Below are 17,808 nucleotides of genomic sequence, written 5' to 3'. Positions count from 1 at the left end.
CTATAGCCGGTTGGACCGCAGCACAGGTGACCACCTGGTGTTGGAATTGTGGTAGAGGGAGGGGTAGTCCTGTGGGACTGAGCCCTTCACCTGTGGGGTCTGAGGCTACCTCCAGGTAGATGTGTCAGAATGGAGTTGAATTGTAGGACCCCCAGCTGGAGTCACAGAATTGCTTCTTGGTCTTGGAAAAGCCACACTTGGGAACTGGTGATCAAAATCTTAGAGCTTTTCAGAGGTGCCTTATTAATTCTGCATAAATGCCCATATATTTATTGGATTGATTCCTAATTATTTTATGAAATGCTGATGTTTGTTTCGGTTCTGAGTAGGGTTTATTAAAAATATTACAAACTCTGAACACAACAGAATAAATAAAATATTTAAAAGTCAATAATAAATGAGCACACATGTCATCACAGCATCTGCCATGCCGTGCTTTTCTCCAGATGCAATTTCCTTCCTCCCCCGAGACGTAACCCCTATCCCAGGTGTGGTGTTACCCATTCTCCTGTTTCTCATTACATGGGTGTGTCTCTGAAATTTAATTTTGCATTTTTTCATCCTGACATAAGTAGAGTAATGTCTGTGATTTGCTTTCTCTGCACCATGAATTTGTTTCCTGGGGTCGTTATAATAAATGACTACAAATCAGGTGGGTTAAAACCACAGACATTCATGCTTCTCCCGGTCCTGGCGACCAGACGTCTGAGGTTAAGGTGTCCCAGGGCTGCGCTCCCTCCAGAGGCTCCAGGGGAGGGTCCTTCCCGCCTCTTCCGGCTTCTGGGGGCTCCAGGCGTCCCTGGGCTTGTGGCCATATCCCTCCCGTCTCTGCCTCTGTCTTCACGTGGCTTCTCCTCTGTGTCTGTATCTCTCCTCTTCTGTGTCTTAGAAGGACCCTGTCATTGGATGTAGGACCACCCTCCTCCAGGAGGACCACATCTCAGAATCTTCATGGCTGCAAAGACCCCATTTCCAAATACAGTCCTGTTCAGGGACTAGGGCTACAACATGTCTTTTGAGGGGTCACAGTTTACCTCAAAGCACTTAGTATTCAATGTTGGAGATCTGCCCACGTTGATGAATGTAGAAGTAGGTTATTGATTTCCATCTCTGTGAAGTCGTCCACCTGCACATACATCATGGTTCAGATTCATTCTCAGGGTCAAGGACACTTGGGTTCTTTCCGGTTCTTTCCTGTTACAGCAGCTTTGCCATGATGGGTCCTCCACGGATCGCCACGTCTCACTTTCTCTAGGGAATATCACAGGCAGTGACATTTTAAGGCTAGAAGGTTCTCACATGTTCATGTTTCCTGGGAATTCCATTTGGTTTTCCCAGTGCACAATCCAGGTACTGAGAATTCCCAGTGGTTAACATCTTCATCATATGCGTTAAGTGTCGGACTTTTCAGTCTTTGCCAACTTGGGTCAAGTGCCAAGCTCCTCAGTCCTGGAGCAGGAAATGGCATTGGCTGTGTTTTAATTTGCATTTGCATTTTCCGAAATATCCTTGTGGTTGAACAGTCTCCGTGCGATTATTTGGCCTCTGGATGCTGGCTTCTGGGAAATGCCTTTTCCCCATTTTTCTAGGGGGTGTTTAGCCTTTCTGTCTTGGATTCATCTCTGTTTTTTATTCTGGCTGCTGATTTGTATCAGTTATGTATGTTGCCAATACTTTTTCCTTTATATTTTCTGCTTCAAGAACATACAAAAAAGTAATATTGTATGGTTATAACCAAAGATATTAGAACATAGGAGAAAATATTTAGAAAATGGAGAAGCAAAAAAATAGATACATGTATATCTGTGTGTATATCTGCACACACGTACATATACATGCATACATGTATATGGAGTATGTGGCATATATCGTTTGTGGAATGCACATTGATTTATAACTTCCTAGATGCACATAGTTATATGGAAGATTATTTATTCAAGGGACATGATTCCTTCCCAAGTAATTTTCATATATTAAGAAATACTGGGCTTCCCTGGTGGCGCAGTGGTTCAGAATCCGCCTGGCAATGTAGGGGACACGGGTTCGAGCCCTGGTCCGGGAAGATCCCACATGCCGCGGAGCAACTAAGCCCGTGCGCCCCAACTACTGAGCCTGTGCTCTGTAGCCCACGAGCCACAACTACTGAGCCCGTGTGCCACAATTACTGAAGCCTGTGTGCCTAGAGCCCGTGCTCCACAACAAGAGAAGCCACCGCAATGAGAAGCCTGCGCACCACAAAGAAGATTAGCCCCCGCTTGCCGCAACTAGAGAAACCCCGCATGCAGCAACAAAGACCCAACGCAGCCAAAATTAAATGAATGAATGAATGAATAAATTTATAAAAAAAGGAAATATTGAGATTCCAAAATTTCTGTCACATTATCAGAAGAATCACATTATAATGGCCTCACTGATAACAATGGTCAGTATACTCTGAGCCTGTACAGCCTGTGGTGACGGCTTTATGATTCATTCTATGTGGGAACATGGAAATATAATTTCAAAATATAGGAAGACAATGTTAAAGAAAATAAATGTCTATTTCATTTTTAAAAAACAACAAAAAAAGAATAGACAAAAACGTGATTTTACCAGTTCCATCACTGACATCTTCTACTTTCTAATAGATTTTCAGTGTCAATTTTTTTTTAGCCATATGCTTATTTAATCTGCATATACGGATCAGACTGTCTTCTTTGACTGTGTGCTGCTTTTGAAAATGTCCCCATCTACTCTCTAGGCAATTAAATAGTAGCTCATGTATAATTTGTCCTGGTAGCTAATTTGTTATTTTGAAGGGAAAACATCTAATGTTTCTCTCTGAAGATTACTTATACCTATTATCATTTGCATATTATACTTTATCGTATGCTATGTTGTATATCATTCCTATCTTTTTTTTTTTTTTAGAAATTTATATATTTATTTTTGGCTACGTTGGGTCTTTGTTTCTGCATGCGGCTTTCTCTAGTTGCGGCGAGCGGGGGCTGCTCTTCGTTGCGGTGCGTGGGCTTCTCATTGTGGTGGTTTCTCTTGTTGCGGAGCTCGGGCTCTAGGCACGCAGGCTTCAGTAGTTGTGGCGCGCAGGCTCAGTAGTTGCGGCTCACGGGCTCAGTTGCTCCGCGGCATGTGGGATCTTCCTGGACCAGGGCTTGAACCTGTGTCCCCTGCATTGGCAGGCAGATTCTTAACCACTGCACCACCAGGGAAGTCCTCCTATCTTACTTTAAAAAAAATAAAGTATCAGATTAATTTTATAAAAACCTTACCTATGGGGCACAGGGTTAGGCAACTATGGGTTGGCTGCATGGTTTTGAGAATAAAGTTTTATTGGCACACATGGCTGCTTTCATGTTACAAAGGCAGAGTTGAGTAGTTACAGCAGAGACCAAAAAGCCCACAGAAGTCAAAAGTATTTCTTATCTGGCTGTTTGCAGACAAAGTTGGCTGGCTTTGACCTAGAGAGATGACTGCATTTTAGTTTCCTTTCGCTCCCTTATTTGGGTAGTGTGGATCAGTACATTCCCTAGAAGGGGTGGTCTTTATTTCTAGAATGATTCTGACCGTCGTGGAGCCTTATTCTGTAATACCCTGTGGGATTCTGTTCCCCAACGACTTCATTGCGCACTTGCTTATTGATATTTATCCCAGAGCTGGAGATCCCCTTTCTGTTTTTTGACAAGGGTGGATGGTAAAGTTTTGATGATTTGTTAAAAAAAAAAAAAAAAGAAAGAAAAGAGAGAGAGAATTAAGAAGCTTTTCTATTTCCCGCCCTTTTGCTTCAGAATAGTCTAATTGTCATGAGAAGCTTTTGAAAAGTGGAAGGATTCCCTTTGAAAACTCTCAGGGTTTGGGAATTTTCAGAAAAGGAACTCTAAGTCAGCTTTCAAAATGCCTTCAATGCTTATTGCTTGGTTGAGGGTTTCTCCCTCTTCTGTGGTTAGTTCTGGCAGCATTCTCATATCTGTTTCAAGTTTAAATTAATGTGTTTTTACTAATGTGCTTTTACCAGTTCCATCACTGACACCGTCTACTTTCTAATTCCAGTTGAATGAAATCAGCTACTCTCCTGGGCTCCTTTTAGACCTTCATTAACACTTTTCAGTTTGCTTTTTCATCAGCTCACCTTTTAGTCTCTCAATTCTCAAGCAAAGGATTTTAAAGTTTTTCAAATTTTAAGTTCTTTCTCTAGCAAAACATCCACACTTAGACATACTCCCTATTCCTCCAGGAATCCCTCTACATCCCGAGAGAGTATGTGTTGTTCTTTCTTTGTGGTCCAACATTGAGGGTAAAACTTTCACCTACGAATCATTTTTTAAAAATCTTTTGATCATCACATGCACATTTGGATTTAAAATGTGCAACCACAGGGCACTGAGTAATGGTGCTTTTATATATAAGAGAGGAAATTATGGAAACTGTGGAATTACATAGTGGAAGCCTATTTGTTACCATGGCAATAAAGCAAAAGAGATGTGAGTTGTAAAGAGAAAAAAAGCTGTAGGACGATGGCAGGCTCTGATATCACCTTTATAATGATGATTGTATGTCATCATCATACATAGTATTTCGTTATACGTACGTGTGTGTGCATGCATTGTGTGAAGTCTGCAAGGATGTGCCCTCAGTCCCTGGGGGGCCGGGTGGGGGGAGTCTTGAGGATTTATGTGTCTTTATGTCCCTTTATGTCATTTAATGGCATTCTTTTATATCCCTCCGAAACCTCCATTCTACACCTTATCAAAAGCCGTGGACTTGATTCCAAATTCAGAGCCGGTCCCCTGGGTAAACCAGTTAGTACCTTGAAAAAACCCAGCAGGTTGATACATTTATAAAGATATGAGGCTTAACTGGTTCTTTCTACAAGCAAATCAAGGCCATTCTATATGTCTGTACCATAGGGTCAGGGAAGGTCTTCAGAGGGCGTGCGTGCCCTTCAGGCATCTAGGAAGCAGTGAGTAGCTTCATAAATCAAATCCAGCTCCGATACAGAAAACCTGCATCTCCCAGGCCGTCGGGCCCTTGCATTTGGGGGTGTCATCCTGGCTCCCTCCCCCCACTCCCTCAAGATCAACGTGTACCACGAAAAAGCACGATTTTCAATGCTGACTGCGTCTGGTCCCCTGGTCGGGGCTCCTGTCCAATAAGCCCTTTGAAATTCCCTTTATCAGGTCTCCCCTGTGGAATGTGCCCTTGTCAGAATAACATGTATGGCTGCCCGTGGTCGGTTCTCTTCACCATGCATCTAAATCTGTCCAGTGAAGACAGGAGATCAGAAAGTCCGGTTCTCGGATGGATGCGCTCAGCGGCTGAGAGGCCTAATTAAGCACCTCAAGGACACACGTCCAGGGAGCCTTCTCTCTCACCTCTGAGTCCTGAGCTGCTCCGTTGTCGGGGACCGAGCATCCAAATGCAAGCACGCTGTCCCAGCAGCTTAAGACATGTGACACCCCCAGTTGACATTCCATCATGTCGTAGGGACCCACCATCCATGACTCCAGGCTCCTTGGAGGTCAGCCTCTCGTCGGAGAGGCTGGATGACCCAGGGGAAGCCCAAGGTCATCACAGGGGTCCTCGTAAGAGAAGTTGGGGGGCTGAGGGTCAGAGAGGGAGAAGTGATAGCAGAAGCAGAGGTCATGGATTCCTGGCTTTGAAGGTGGAACAGAAGACCACGGGCCAGGGGATGCAGTGGCCTCTCAGAGCTGAAAGAGGCAAGGAAACAGACTCTCCCCATGACACCTCCAGAAGGAATACAGTGCTGCGCACACCTGGATTTTCGCCCAGATTCACTGTATGTTTCTGACCTCTTAGAATTTGAAGAAGATGATATCTTTGTGCTGTTTTGAGCCACCAATTTTGTGATGCTTTACAAGAGCCCCCAGAGGAAACTCATACACTCTCCTTGGATCTCAAGTGTCCAGACCATCATCTTGTGGCTTTTTAAGCTCATTGGCTTCAGATCCTGCCTTTCTGGTTGATAAGACTCACCTCTCAGGTGGGTGCCTGCATCACCTACCTGTGCCGGGCGCTGCCCCAGACACCACGAGGGAGTCCTTCTTGAAGCATCAGCCCCTCCCATCCTGATGATGCCTTTGACCCACGTCTTAGAAACACCCAGATGACACCCACGACATGCTGGATGTTGCACAGCACTTTGTAAACGGCGTATTTAATCTGTATTCCAAGACCATGGGGTGGGCACGAATACTGCCCCCAGTTTACCGAGGGGGACATGGAGGGATTTTATTTTAACATTAGAAACGATTCAGTTTTATGAATGAACATATATTAAAATTCACAGTTTATCGTATAGTCTAAGTAAAGCCTTTCAAAAATCCACTGTAGGATCCTTGATCAAAGCAAAGATGACAGGCATTCAAGAAACATCCTTGTCCTTCCGATACCGTGATCTGAGGTTGGTGCATGTCACGTGCCAAGCATGATGGAGTGTGTTTCCTGGGTGCCGTGTGCTGAGAAATGAATATCGGATTCTGAATAGACGAGATGCTCTAAACAGTGCTCCCCCTGGGATAAATAACATCTCCCATTTTCTATACACCTTAAGAAAAAAAAAAAAGATCCCATCACCTCAGATGGGATTTCCTAGGAGGCATGGAGCAGGGAGTTAGTCAAGGCGTGATGTCCTTCAGACTGGTGACATCTCCCTGCACAGAGCTGTGAAGACAGTTAATATGGCATCGGGAGGTATGTCCCAACATCGTACCATGCAATGGGTACTCCTGCTTTCTCAGCAATTTTCATGAGTGCTGAAAGGAGGAAGAATCTGCCCTTGCAGTGGACGCAGGACACAAAAGGTGCAGCCCTTGGTGGGGGTTGAAGGCTGGGCTAAGGTCCAAGGAGCCTGAACCAGGCTGGGACCATTGGTGATGCAGAAATAGCTCAAGATGAGGGTGGCCATACTGTCATTTCTCCCTTGTCTGCTGGGTCCCTCATCAGAACCCCAGATCGCCACAAATGGTGTGAGCTACCCCCGTCTCCATTCTCCCCAGGACAACTGGTCCCAGCCCCAATGAGTGTCTTAGACATTGGGTCTGGACCTCCTCCCAGGACGCCCGATAATGGATGTCAATAGTGATGTTATTACAGGTGGCCAGTAGGCACACGGAGAGATGCTCAACATCACTAATCATTAGAGAAATGCAAATCGAAATTACAGTGAGGTATCACCTCACACTGGTCAGAATGGCCATCATTAAAAAGTCTACAAGTAACAAATGCTGAAGAGGACGTGGATAAAAGGGAACCCTCCTACCCTGTTGGTGGGAATGTAAGTTGGTGCAGCCACTATGGAGAACAGTATGGAGGTTCCTCAGAAAACTAAAAATAGAACTACTATGTGATCCAGCAATCCCACTCCTGGACTTGTATCCAGACAAAACTCTAATTCCAAAAGATACCTGCACCCCAGTGTTCATAGCAGCACTATTTACAATAGTCAAGACATGGAAACAACCTAAATGTCCATCAACAGATGAATGGACAAAGAAGATGTGGTACATATATACAATGGAATATTACTCAGCCATAAAAAAGAACAAAACAATGCCACTTGCAACAACATGGATGGAACTAGAGATTGTCATACTAAGTGAAATAAGCCACACAGAGAAAGACAGATACCATCTGATCTCACTTATATGTGGAATCTAAAATATGACACAAATGAACTTATCTACAAAACAGAAACAGAGTCACAGACATAGACAACAGAGTTGTGGTTGCCAAGGGGGAGGGGGATGGGGGAGGGATGGAGTGGGAGTTTGGGGTTAGCAGATGCAAACGATTACATATAGGATGGATAAACAACAAGGCCCTACTGTAGAGCACAGGGAACTCTATTCTATATCCTGTGATAAACCATCATGGAAAAGAATATGAAAAGAGAAAATGTCTATATGTGTACAACTGAGTCACTTTGCTGTGCAGCAGAAATTAGCACAACATTGTAAATCAACTGTACTTCAAAAAACCCCCCACAAAACAGTGATGTTGTAGGATCAGATGCATCCAGCCTACAGAGCATCCCGTGGACTGGAGGGCATGGTGGGATGGACCTGGGGTCTGGTTAGAGGCCAGTGCAGAGGGGCAGGAGTTCGTTTTGAAAATGATTCTAGAGACCAAATCACGCGGTCTTGACTGGTTGCCCGTGGAAAGTGAACCAAGACAGACTTGGGTCACTTGGGGTTTCTGACTCAGGGAAATCGGGGTGCATGGTGGTGGCTGTCCAGGAAACGGAGGAACTGGCAGGTGGGGATGGACGGATGATTGACCCTGAGGTGTGTACGTAGGGTCTCTACCTCTGGATGCCAGCTGGGCTGCCATGAGCATCTGTCTGCAGCTCAGAGGTGCAAATGGAATTTGCAAACATGCAGGCAGGAAGGGAGGTGACCCACGAGGCCGTGAGTGTGGGTGACGCACCCGTCGTGACTGATGAGGAAGATGGGGAAGGTTGGAGTCTCTGGAAGAAGCAAGACCTGGCCATTCCGTGCAGCACCTCCCCTCCCTCCTCTCCGCCCCTCATTTTCATAATTTGTTAATTCTGGATAATACCATCTCCTAAGACTGCTGTGAGCATTGCTGACATAATACATGGGAAAGCATTTGCAACACTGTAAAGCCCTGTATGATTATGTAGTTATAAGGCATCCGTGTTCCCCTCTCACCGCACACAGCTCGCGGCTCTGCTATGCACAGTGTACACCCCACCCTCTGCTCTCTTTCCTTCGCTTTATTTTATTTTATTTCTTTAGTTTTTGTGCGCTTGTACCCAGCCCTTGACCCACTGTCTCTGCTGGTCATCCGCTCCAGGGGCGCGGGGGCTCTTATCTAAATGATCTTTCTTGGCTTCATGCAGAGAAAAACTTCAGCTGGTAATACACGGTGCTGTCCCCAGCCCTGTGCCCCGGGCCCCTGGCGTGCATCTGTCCTTCAGGGATTCCGAAGCCTCTGATAAAAGCCACCATGTTTCCTACCAGGGTTTGGCTTCACATTTGAGACATCTCTGCTTTCTTACAAGTCTCCAAGAGGATCTTAGTTTTTTTTTTTTTAAGCTGCAGGTAAAATGGGAGATGTTATTTATCCCAGAGGGACCACTCTTTAGAGCATCTTGTTGTCTATTCAGAATCCAACTCTCATCTCCCAGCACATGGCGCCCAGGAAACACACTTCATCATGCTTGGAAGAGCTCCTATCAATGACAAGTGAACAGGGACAGATAATCCAGTTGTACTGGGAGCTGCAGCAGGTGTACCTGGGAGGTGCAGCCTTCATTTTAAAAATTGTAGGAGGCACCGTCCTCAGATCACGGCATCAGAAGAACAAGGATGTTTCTTGAATGCTTGTCATCTTTATTTTGATCAAGGATCCTACAGCGGATTTTTGAAATGCATTATTTAGACGATGAACTGTGAAGTTAATATGTGTTCATTCATAAAACTGAATCATTTTTAATATGTTAAAAAAATCCCCGCATATCCTCCTCTGTAAATTAGAGGCTGTATTTGTGTGCACGCCGTGGTGTTGGAATACAGATTAAATGTGCCAGCATTTACGAAGTGTTTTCCAATATCCAGCACGGCCTGGGTGCCACGTGGATGTTTGTTTCTGAGACGTGTTTTGAAGGCATCATCAGGAATGGGGGTGGGATGCTTCAGAAGGATTCCCTCGTGGTGTTCAGGGCAGCGCCTGGCACAGGTAGGTGCTGCAGGAGTTTCTGCTGTTCCCACCGAAGCTGCTTGGACCAGTACCATGACCACTTTTGTCTGTTGGGTTCTAGCTCAAAAGGATTTGGGGAAAGGTGTGCTGGTTATTTCCTCTTCATGCTTTTTGGATAACCTGAAGACATCCTCGTTTAAATATAGAGTTGGGACATGTAGTCATCGGCTCAGGCTGCCCCAGTAGAACACTGCAGACTGGGCAGCTTAAGCAACAGTCATTTGTTTCTCCAGGTTCTGGAGCCTGGGAGTCTGAGATTATGGCGTGGGTAGATTAGTCCCTGGCGAGGCTGTCTTCCTGGCTTACAGATGCCGCCTTCTTGCTGTGTCCTCACGTGGTGGAGAGGGAGCTCTGGGGCATCTTCCTCTCTTTTAAGGACACTAATCCCATCCTGGGGGCCCCACCCTCATGACCTCATCTAACCCTAATCCCCTCCCAAAGGCTCCATCTCCTAATAGCACCCTGTCGGGGATCAGAGCTTCAGTGTATGAACTCGGGGGTCATGCACATTCCGTTCATAGCAGGACGTATGCATTCACTGGACACCTGTTTAAGAAGCATCTCCCACCCGCCATGGACGTTTCTGGTCTCAGGTCCACGTGGCAGAACCTGAGCATTGGGGGCCAGACACCCACACGAACACCTGGCATCCGGGTGAGGAAGCTGAGGCTAACGGGGAGTGGGTGGCTCCAGCAAGGTCTCCTGGGTCACGAGAGGTGATGGAGAAATTGAACCCTGGTCCTGGGACCCGCAATTCTTTGGTGCCACTCCCTCCTCCAGAGGATGTAGCTAAATGTCCCAAAGTTAAAGTTGGGCGTGGGAGAGCGTGTGTGTTGTGCGTGTGACCGAGTGTATGTGTGTGCCTGCTTATACACACACGTGTGCATCTCAGCGTCTACCAGACTTTCTGCCTGTCACTCAGGCATGATGTGTCATCACCCTGATGGGTGAGGGTTAGGACAGTGACATCGGATGTCAGGAAGAAGAAATGCATAAAACCGTCCATTTCGTGAGCTGTCAAAACATTTAGGAATTAAAAAGTACAGATGAAATCTCATTTCCTCTATCTTTATCATCTGCCCAGGGCTTGGAAATGTTCTGCAAATGGCTCGGGGGTGGCTGTTTTTAGCCTAGCATCTATCATGTGTTTAAGTGGGATAAGTGGATGAGATTAATTCTCCATGAGATGCATGAGCAAGAAGAACAGCTCTTTTTTCTTTTCCTGTCCTTTTCTATGTCAGAGAACTCCCTGGCTGGGCAGGGTTACCCTGGGTGAGTGTGTGTACATGTGAGTATATGCAAGTAAGCGTGAATGTATGTGTGTGCATGTAAATGTATTTGTGTGCATGGATGTATATGTGTGTGCATGTGAATGTGTGAGTGCATGTGAATGCATGTGTGTGTGAATGTGTGTATGAGGGTATGTATATGTGCATGTGAATATGTGCATGTAAATGCATGTGTGTGCATGTGAATGTGTGCATGGCAGTATATGTGTGTGCATGTGAATGTGTGTGTGCATGTGACTGTGTGGATGGGTGTATATGTGTGCATGTGACTGCATGGGGGTATATGTGTGTGCATGTGAATGTGTGTGTGTGCATGGGGGTATATGTGTGAGTGCATGTGACTGTGTGTGTGTATGAGTGTATATGTGTGAGTGCATGTGACTGTGTGTATGGGTGTATATGTGTGAGTGCATGTGACTGTGTGTATGGGTGTATATGTGTGAGTGCATGTGACTGTGTGCATGGGTGTATATGTGTGAGTGCATGTGACTGTGTGCATGGGTGTATATGTGTGAGTGCATGTGACTGTGTGTGTGTATGGGTGTATATGTGTGAGTGCATGTGACTGTGTGTGCATGGGGGTATATGTGTGAGTGCATGTGACTGTGTGTGTGTATGGGTGTATATGTGTGAGTGCATGTGACTGTGTGTGCATGGGGGTATATGTCTGTGCTTCGAAGTCCCTTTCCTTCAGAAACACGATCATCAACAGAATTCCACTGCAATCCCGTCTCCTGACAGTAGCTGAATTTTGGGCACAGTGCTGTGTCCTTTGGGCATCCCAAGCTCATGTCCAGCACACCACAGGCAGTATCTTCTAAAACTGCCATCCTTGTGTTTTAGTTGGACATGCTGATCACAAGCACTGTTACCCAGACAAGAGGACTTTCAACCTGTGGGGGAAATGGACCCCCAGATAAGCTGGAGGACCCAAAGGAAGCAGCCTCTAAAGAGAGGGCTGGACACATCCTAGGGAAATCCCAGGAGTGGGGGAGCCTGCGGCTGCAACAAAGCAGGTCTTTCTGATGGAGGTGACTCACTCTGGGGGTAAAACGTGGGGGGTTTCTGGGCATGGACCCCTGAATCCTCAGCCTGGAGAACGGCTGACTTACAAAACAAGCTCGTCCCGGGAGCTGATTGAAGGATGTGTTTGCCCAGGAGGTGTAAATCCATCCAAACAAGAACGTCTCAGACACCACTAAAGGGAAAACCGGTTCCTCTTTCTTGTAATAACCTATAATGGAAAATCATCTGGAAAATACATGTGTGGGACCCTCCCAGCTCTCACCCTGTGGCCCATGCTCTTCATGTGGCTGTTCCTGATCTGGATTTTATCATAAAAGTGGAATCACAAGGAGATGTCGTCTTGAATTCTGTGAGTCGTTCTTGGAAATCCTCAACCCTGTGGGGGTCCTGGGTACCCCAGTACCTATAGTCAGTGGGTCCGGAGCACAGGAGGACCCCAGAGACATGTGGTGAGGGCAGTTAAGGAGAACCGAGGCCATAAACACACAGAGGCTTTGCCAGCTCTGGGTGGACAGCACCAGAATCGAATCACAGGACGCCCAGTTGAGGTGGAAACAGGTCATAGCCACTGGCCCAGGAAGACAGGTAAATCCAACATCCATTCCCAGAAAACAGACTCAGGGCACATGCGATGTGCAGGCAGTGTCTCCTATTTAAAATGAGTAAATCCTTTTTTTTGGAGGATTTTTTGTTTCATACATCTGAAAAGAAGTGCATATACAGAAAAACAGATGTGAGAAAGCATTGGATCAACACTGACGAACTGACAAGGATGAGGACTTGGGGCTGGTGGAAAAGGTGACCTAAGCGTTTTTAAAAGTTGGAAACTGCACCCAAAATAAGGGGAAAAAATCCCTATCAACACTTGGGGAAAAAACCCCAAAACACTTAGGAGTCTTCATAAGACTGTGTGTCAAATCAATATGTTTTATACCTTATAACTGACATACAATATTGTATAACTTTATCTCCATAAAAAAGTAGTAGAATCCTGTCTAAAGGAGCTCGTTGCTACAATGAAATGAATGTTTTTTCCTGAAGAAGCACACTGTTCCCTTCATGACCCCTGACCCCCTCCAGACGCTGTGGCCACCCTGTCACAACACATGAGGGAACACAGGCTTTCCAATAATGCGTGTTCCCCTCTGCAGACTTCCTTGCACACCTTCAAGCTCCTCCCGGGAGATGCCCATAGGTTTCAGATTGTCCTCGTCCACTCATGTCTTGACCGTAGGGTCCCAGGATCTTGCTTCCTTGAGTATGGGACCCAGTAACATCAAAGGAACAGTTTACCAGGCTGCCCTCAGCAATTTCCCATCTTTGTCACGTTCAGTGTTTCTGGCAGGTGGGTACACAGCCCTCTTGGGAGATCACATGGGGAGGTGTTGGTCTTCCAGACAATACCTTCAAAGTTGCAGCTTCTCTGCCTGTCAGATGGCTTCGTGGAGTAAAGGAAGCTTTGCCCTTTACTTCCCTTTTAACCTTCTCCAGCCCGATTATAAGTGCCGGGGGACATTTGTCATCACGACTTCTGAGATACCCCTTTTGAGCACGTCTGAATCCAGAAAATGTGACCGTGGGGTTGTTTCCTGGCCTGGGTGTGTACCTGAGGGTCCTACAATGGTACATTCTTAGAGGCACACGAGAAAGGACCAGGGTTAGGCGACGTGAGCGGATTTCCAAAAGTTTGTTACATGCAATGAGCTCCTGAAAAGTCATTGTCATGACAGTAAGATGAGGGAATTCTGTTGGTTTCTGGATATTGAATCGTAGCCCCAAAGCCCCTCACTTCCCACAAGGTCTAATCCCTTGAACTTCTCTGCCTGGTTCTTTTAATCCACCGGTTCTTTTTTTTTTTTTTTTTTTTTTTTTAGTTTTTAAAAAATTATAGTTGATTTACAATGTTTCAGGTGTACAGAAAAGTGATTCAGTTTTATATATATATATATATATATATATATATTCTTTTTCTGATTCTTTTCCATTACAGGTTCTTACAAGATATTGAATATAGTTCCCTGTGCTGTACAGTTGGACCTTTACATATAATAGTGTGTGTCTGTTAGTCCCAAACTCCTAATTTATCCCTCCCTCCGTTTCCCCTTTGGTATCTGTAGCTCTGTTTTCTATGTCTGTGTATCTGTTTGTGTTTCATAAATAAGTTCATTTGTATTATTTTTTAGACTCTGCATATAAGTGATATCATAGGATATTTGTCCATCCATGTTGCTGCAAATGGCATTATTTCATTCTTTTCCATGGCTGAGTAATACTCTATAACACACACACACACACACACACACACACACACACACACCCCACCCCACCCCACCCCACCCCACCCCACCCCACCCCACCCCACCCCATGTCTTCTAATCCACTGATCATGCCCAGGGACCAGCTCCCAACCCACAGGGTGTCTGGCGTTCAAGCCTTTCTCCTTCCCTCCTACTGCCCGAGGTCCACTTTTCTCAATCTCTTCTCAGCCTTTCAACCTTTTTTTTTGAACTTACAGGTATCCTACTGTAACTCTCCTCACTGCATGGAAACCAAGAACCTTTCTGCTGTCTCCACGTTTCCATCTCAAATTGCTAAATGTCATGCGTTCAACACAGAGGCCGAACAGTCATCTGCTTTGAGCCAACAAATAAGCATTTCACTTTCATCAAGTGTTGGCCATACAGCAATGAACACCACATTGTAAACAACTCTACTTCAATAAAAATAAATTTTTAAAAAAAGAGTTGGAGACCTGAGTATTTACATTGGGCTCTTCATATGCATCTATCAAAATGGATTAACCCAATGTGGAAATAAAACCCACGTGGGTGCACCTTCCTGCACTCATGGAGGCTGGGCTGCCCCAGCCTGTCCGGCCTGGGTTTGTGCCTGAGTCGATGGAAGAAGGTTGGAGGTGCTATGTCTCACCCACAGTGTCTGTGAGCATGGAGACGCCGTGTCTCTGCTCTGAAAACTGACTCCTGTTCTTCTTTTCTTCTCCCTGCAGACCCCGGACGAGGGAGCCTGGACCTCCATCTACGCGGCAGTCACCCCAGCGCTGGAAGGCCGTGGCGGCTGCTATCTTTACAACGAGAAAGAGACCAAGTCTCTGGCGGTCACGTACGACCTGGATCTTCAGCGACAGCTGTGGGCCAGAAGTTGCCAGTTGACGGGCATCGCCGATGTGACCCAGGAGGTCTTCTCGGGTTAGCCACCCGCCGGGGAGACCGTGACCAGGCGCTCGCAGGTGTGTCTGTGCTGGACCACATGTCTGCATCGTTCACATCCCCCGCCCATGGGGCTCTGTCTCCCCAGTGTCTCCCGTCGGCTTCCTTGCCCTGGGCCGGAACTTGAGGAGAAGAGGAATGCTGAGTGCGACCCTAAGCAGCTGGTCCTCAGCCATGAATCTCGTGATCCCCAGTGTGTCCAGTTGTGCCGGGTGCCCTGAGTCATTAAACCCTGCCAGCCATGCAGGCGGTGTTCTTGCTTAGCACGGAGGCGCCGAGGACCCTGGGGTAGAAACATCCGGGTGAAACAAACACTTTCAAGGGAGCCTGGGACTGTTGGGCGCTGGTGGCTTTGAGGGTGTCCTGTGTCCTGTTCTCGCACACGCAGTTTGTGCCAGAGATGCGGCTCTGATTTGTGGGCCCTGGAAAGGGAGAGACATGAGCCTTCCTTAGTCTGTTGATCGAGGGTCATGTGACCACCCTAACCCTCTGCCCTACCATCTTTAGGGGGACCAGGTCCTAGGGGTTTCCTGCAGCCATCAGGGCACCTATCAGGGCTCTCACCCCGTCTCATGGAAAGACCCTCAACAGAGGGGTAGGGAATTCTGTAGGACACGGGGTAAGAAAGGGGGCCTGGACACCTGTCACCATGGGGGTCTGTAGGACGGGGATGGGGCCTGGACACCAGTCACCATGGAGATCTGTAGGATGGGTCCAGGACACCTGTCACCATGGCATCTGTAGGATGGGACCAGGATACCTGTCACCATGGCATCTGTAGGACGGGGATGGGGCCTGGACACCTGTCACCAAGGGGTCTGTAGGATGGGGCCTGGACACCTGTCACCATGGGGTCTGTAGGATGGAGCCTGGACACCTGTCACCATGGGGTCTGTAGGATGGGGATGGGGCCTGGACACCTGTCACCATGGCATCTGTAGGACGGGGATGGGGCCTGGACACCTGTCACCAAGGGATCTGTAGGATGGGGATGGGGCCTGGACACCTGTCACCATGGGGTCTGTAGGACAGGGCCTGGACACCTGTCACCGTGGGGTCTGTGGGATGAGGATGGGGCCTGGGCACCTGTCACCGTGGCATCTGTAGGACTGGGATGGGGCCTGGACACCTGTCACCAAGGCGTCTGTAGGACGGGAACGGGGCCTGGACACCTGTCACCATGAGGTCTGTGGGACTGGGATGGGGCCTGGACACCTGTCACCAAGGGATCTGTAGGATGGGGATGGGGCCTGGACACCTGTCACCATGGGGTCTGTAGGACGGGGCCTGGACACCTGTCACCGTGGGGTCTGTGGGATGAGGATGGGGCCTGGACACCTGTCACCATGGCATCTGTAGGACTGGGATGGGGCCTGGACACCTGTCACCAAGGGGTCTGTAGGACGGGAATGGGGCCTGGACACCTGTCACCATGAGGTCTGTGGGACAGGGATGGGGCCTGGACACCTGTCACCATGGGGTCTGTGGGACAGGGATGGGGCCTGGACACCTGTCACCAAGGGGTCTGTAGGATGGGGATGGGGTCTGGACACCTGTCACCATGGGGTCTGTAAATGGGGCCTGGACACCTGTCACCATGGGGTCTGTAGGATGGGGCCTGGACACCTGTCAGCGTGGGGTCTGTAGGACGGGGAAGGGGACGGAGCCTGGACTTAACCAATCATGGCATTCAGCTGCACAGGGTTTGCAGGTCTGCACATTCCCCCACCATTTTTTAGGGCCTTAGTCAAAGAGTGGCAGCTTTGCTGCCCACTTACCCTTCAGTGGTCCCATGAAGCCTCTCTTCTGGTATCTGCTGCTTCATTTCATCGTATGTTAACACAGGCATGTTTCTCTCCTGGAGATGTGTGCAGGGCTTGGATTATACTTCAAACCCCAATACTAATATAATAATAATAATCATGTCGAATGCCCAGTGCTTCCCTGGATGTGGGTGCCCATCGCGGTCTGTCAGGCTCTTCCTGAACTAGTTTCATCATGGACCTTCCAGAGTCTGCAGACGCCTCATCTTTCAGCAGCGTGACGGCCACCCTCTATGCCTTGGAAACAGGTCAGTGGTGGGACCATCCTGGTTTCATCCAGTTCCCTCTGTAGTGGCTTGAATGGTGGCTCCTCAAGAGATATGTCCACATCCTAACCCCTGAAACCTGCAAATGTGTTCCTATTGGGAAAAGAATCATTGCAGGTATCATTAAGGTCTTAAGATGAGGACACCATCCTGGCTTATCCAGGTAGGGCTAATGTACTCACAAGGTTGCTTATTGGAAACAGGGAGAGGGAGAACTGATTACAGAAGAGGGAGGGGGTCATGTGACCACAGAGTCAGAGATGGGAGGGATGCGGCCACAAGTCCAGGGACGCCTGGAGCCCCCAGAAGCTGGAAGAGGCAGGAAGGACCCTCCCCTGGAGCCTCTTCAGGGAGCTCAGCCCTGCATCTTCAGACTGAGAGAGAATAAATTTCAGTTGCTTTAAGATACCAACACCTTGATGATAATTTGTTACAAGAA

The 17,808-nt window shown here is 47.5% G+C and overlaps 1 protein-coding gene across 2 annotated transcripts in view; it reads left to right on the top strand.

Annotated features, from left to right (window-relative positions):
• DHRSX (dehydrogenase/reductase X-linked) overlaps positions 1 to 15,524 on the top strand; it is a 182,722-nt gene extending 167,198 nt beyond the window's left edge. Inside the window, exon 7 of one of the 2 annotated variants that reach the window (XM_079727820.1) lies at positions 15,061 to 15,524. In XM_079727820.1, the coding sequence (XP_079583946.1) occupies positions 15,061 to 15,264 (204 nt within the window). In that variant the 3' untranslated portion in view covers positions 15,265 to 15,524. Of the gene's footprint in view, positions 1 to 14,568; positions 14,786 to 15,060 lie in introns of those variants that run through there. The other variant, XM_079727821.1, reaches the window with a different exon arrangement.
• Positions 15,525 to 17,808: the final 2,284 nt, after the last annotated feature.

The sequence above is a fragment of the Hyperoodon ampullatus genome (assembly GCF_949752795.1).
Source record: "Hyperoodon ampullatus genome assembly, chromosome: X".
NCBI classification, from domain to species: Eukaryota; Metazoa; Chordata; class Mammalia; order Artiodactyla; family Ziphiidae; genus Hyperoodon; species Hyperoodon ampullatus.
Note: the sequence above shows the minus strand (reverse complement) of the source record. Positions and strands in the feature narration are given on the sequence as shown.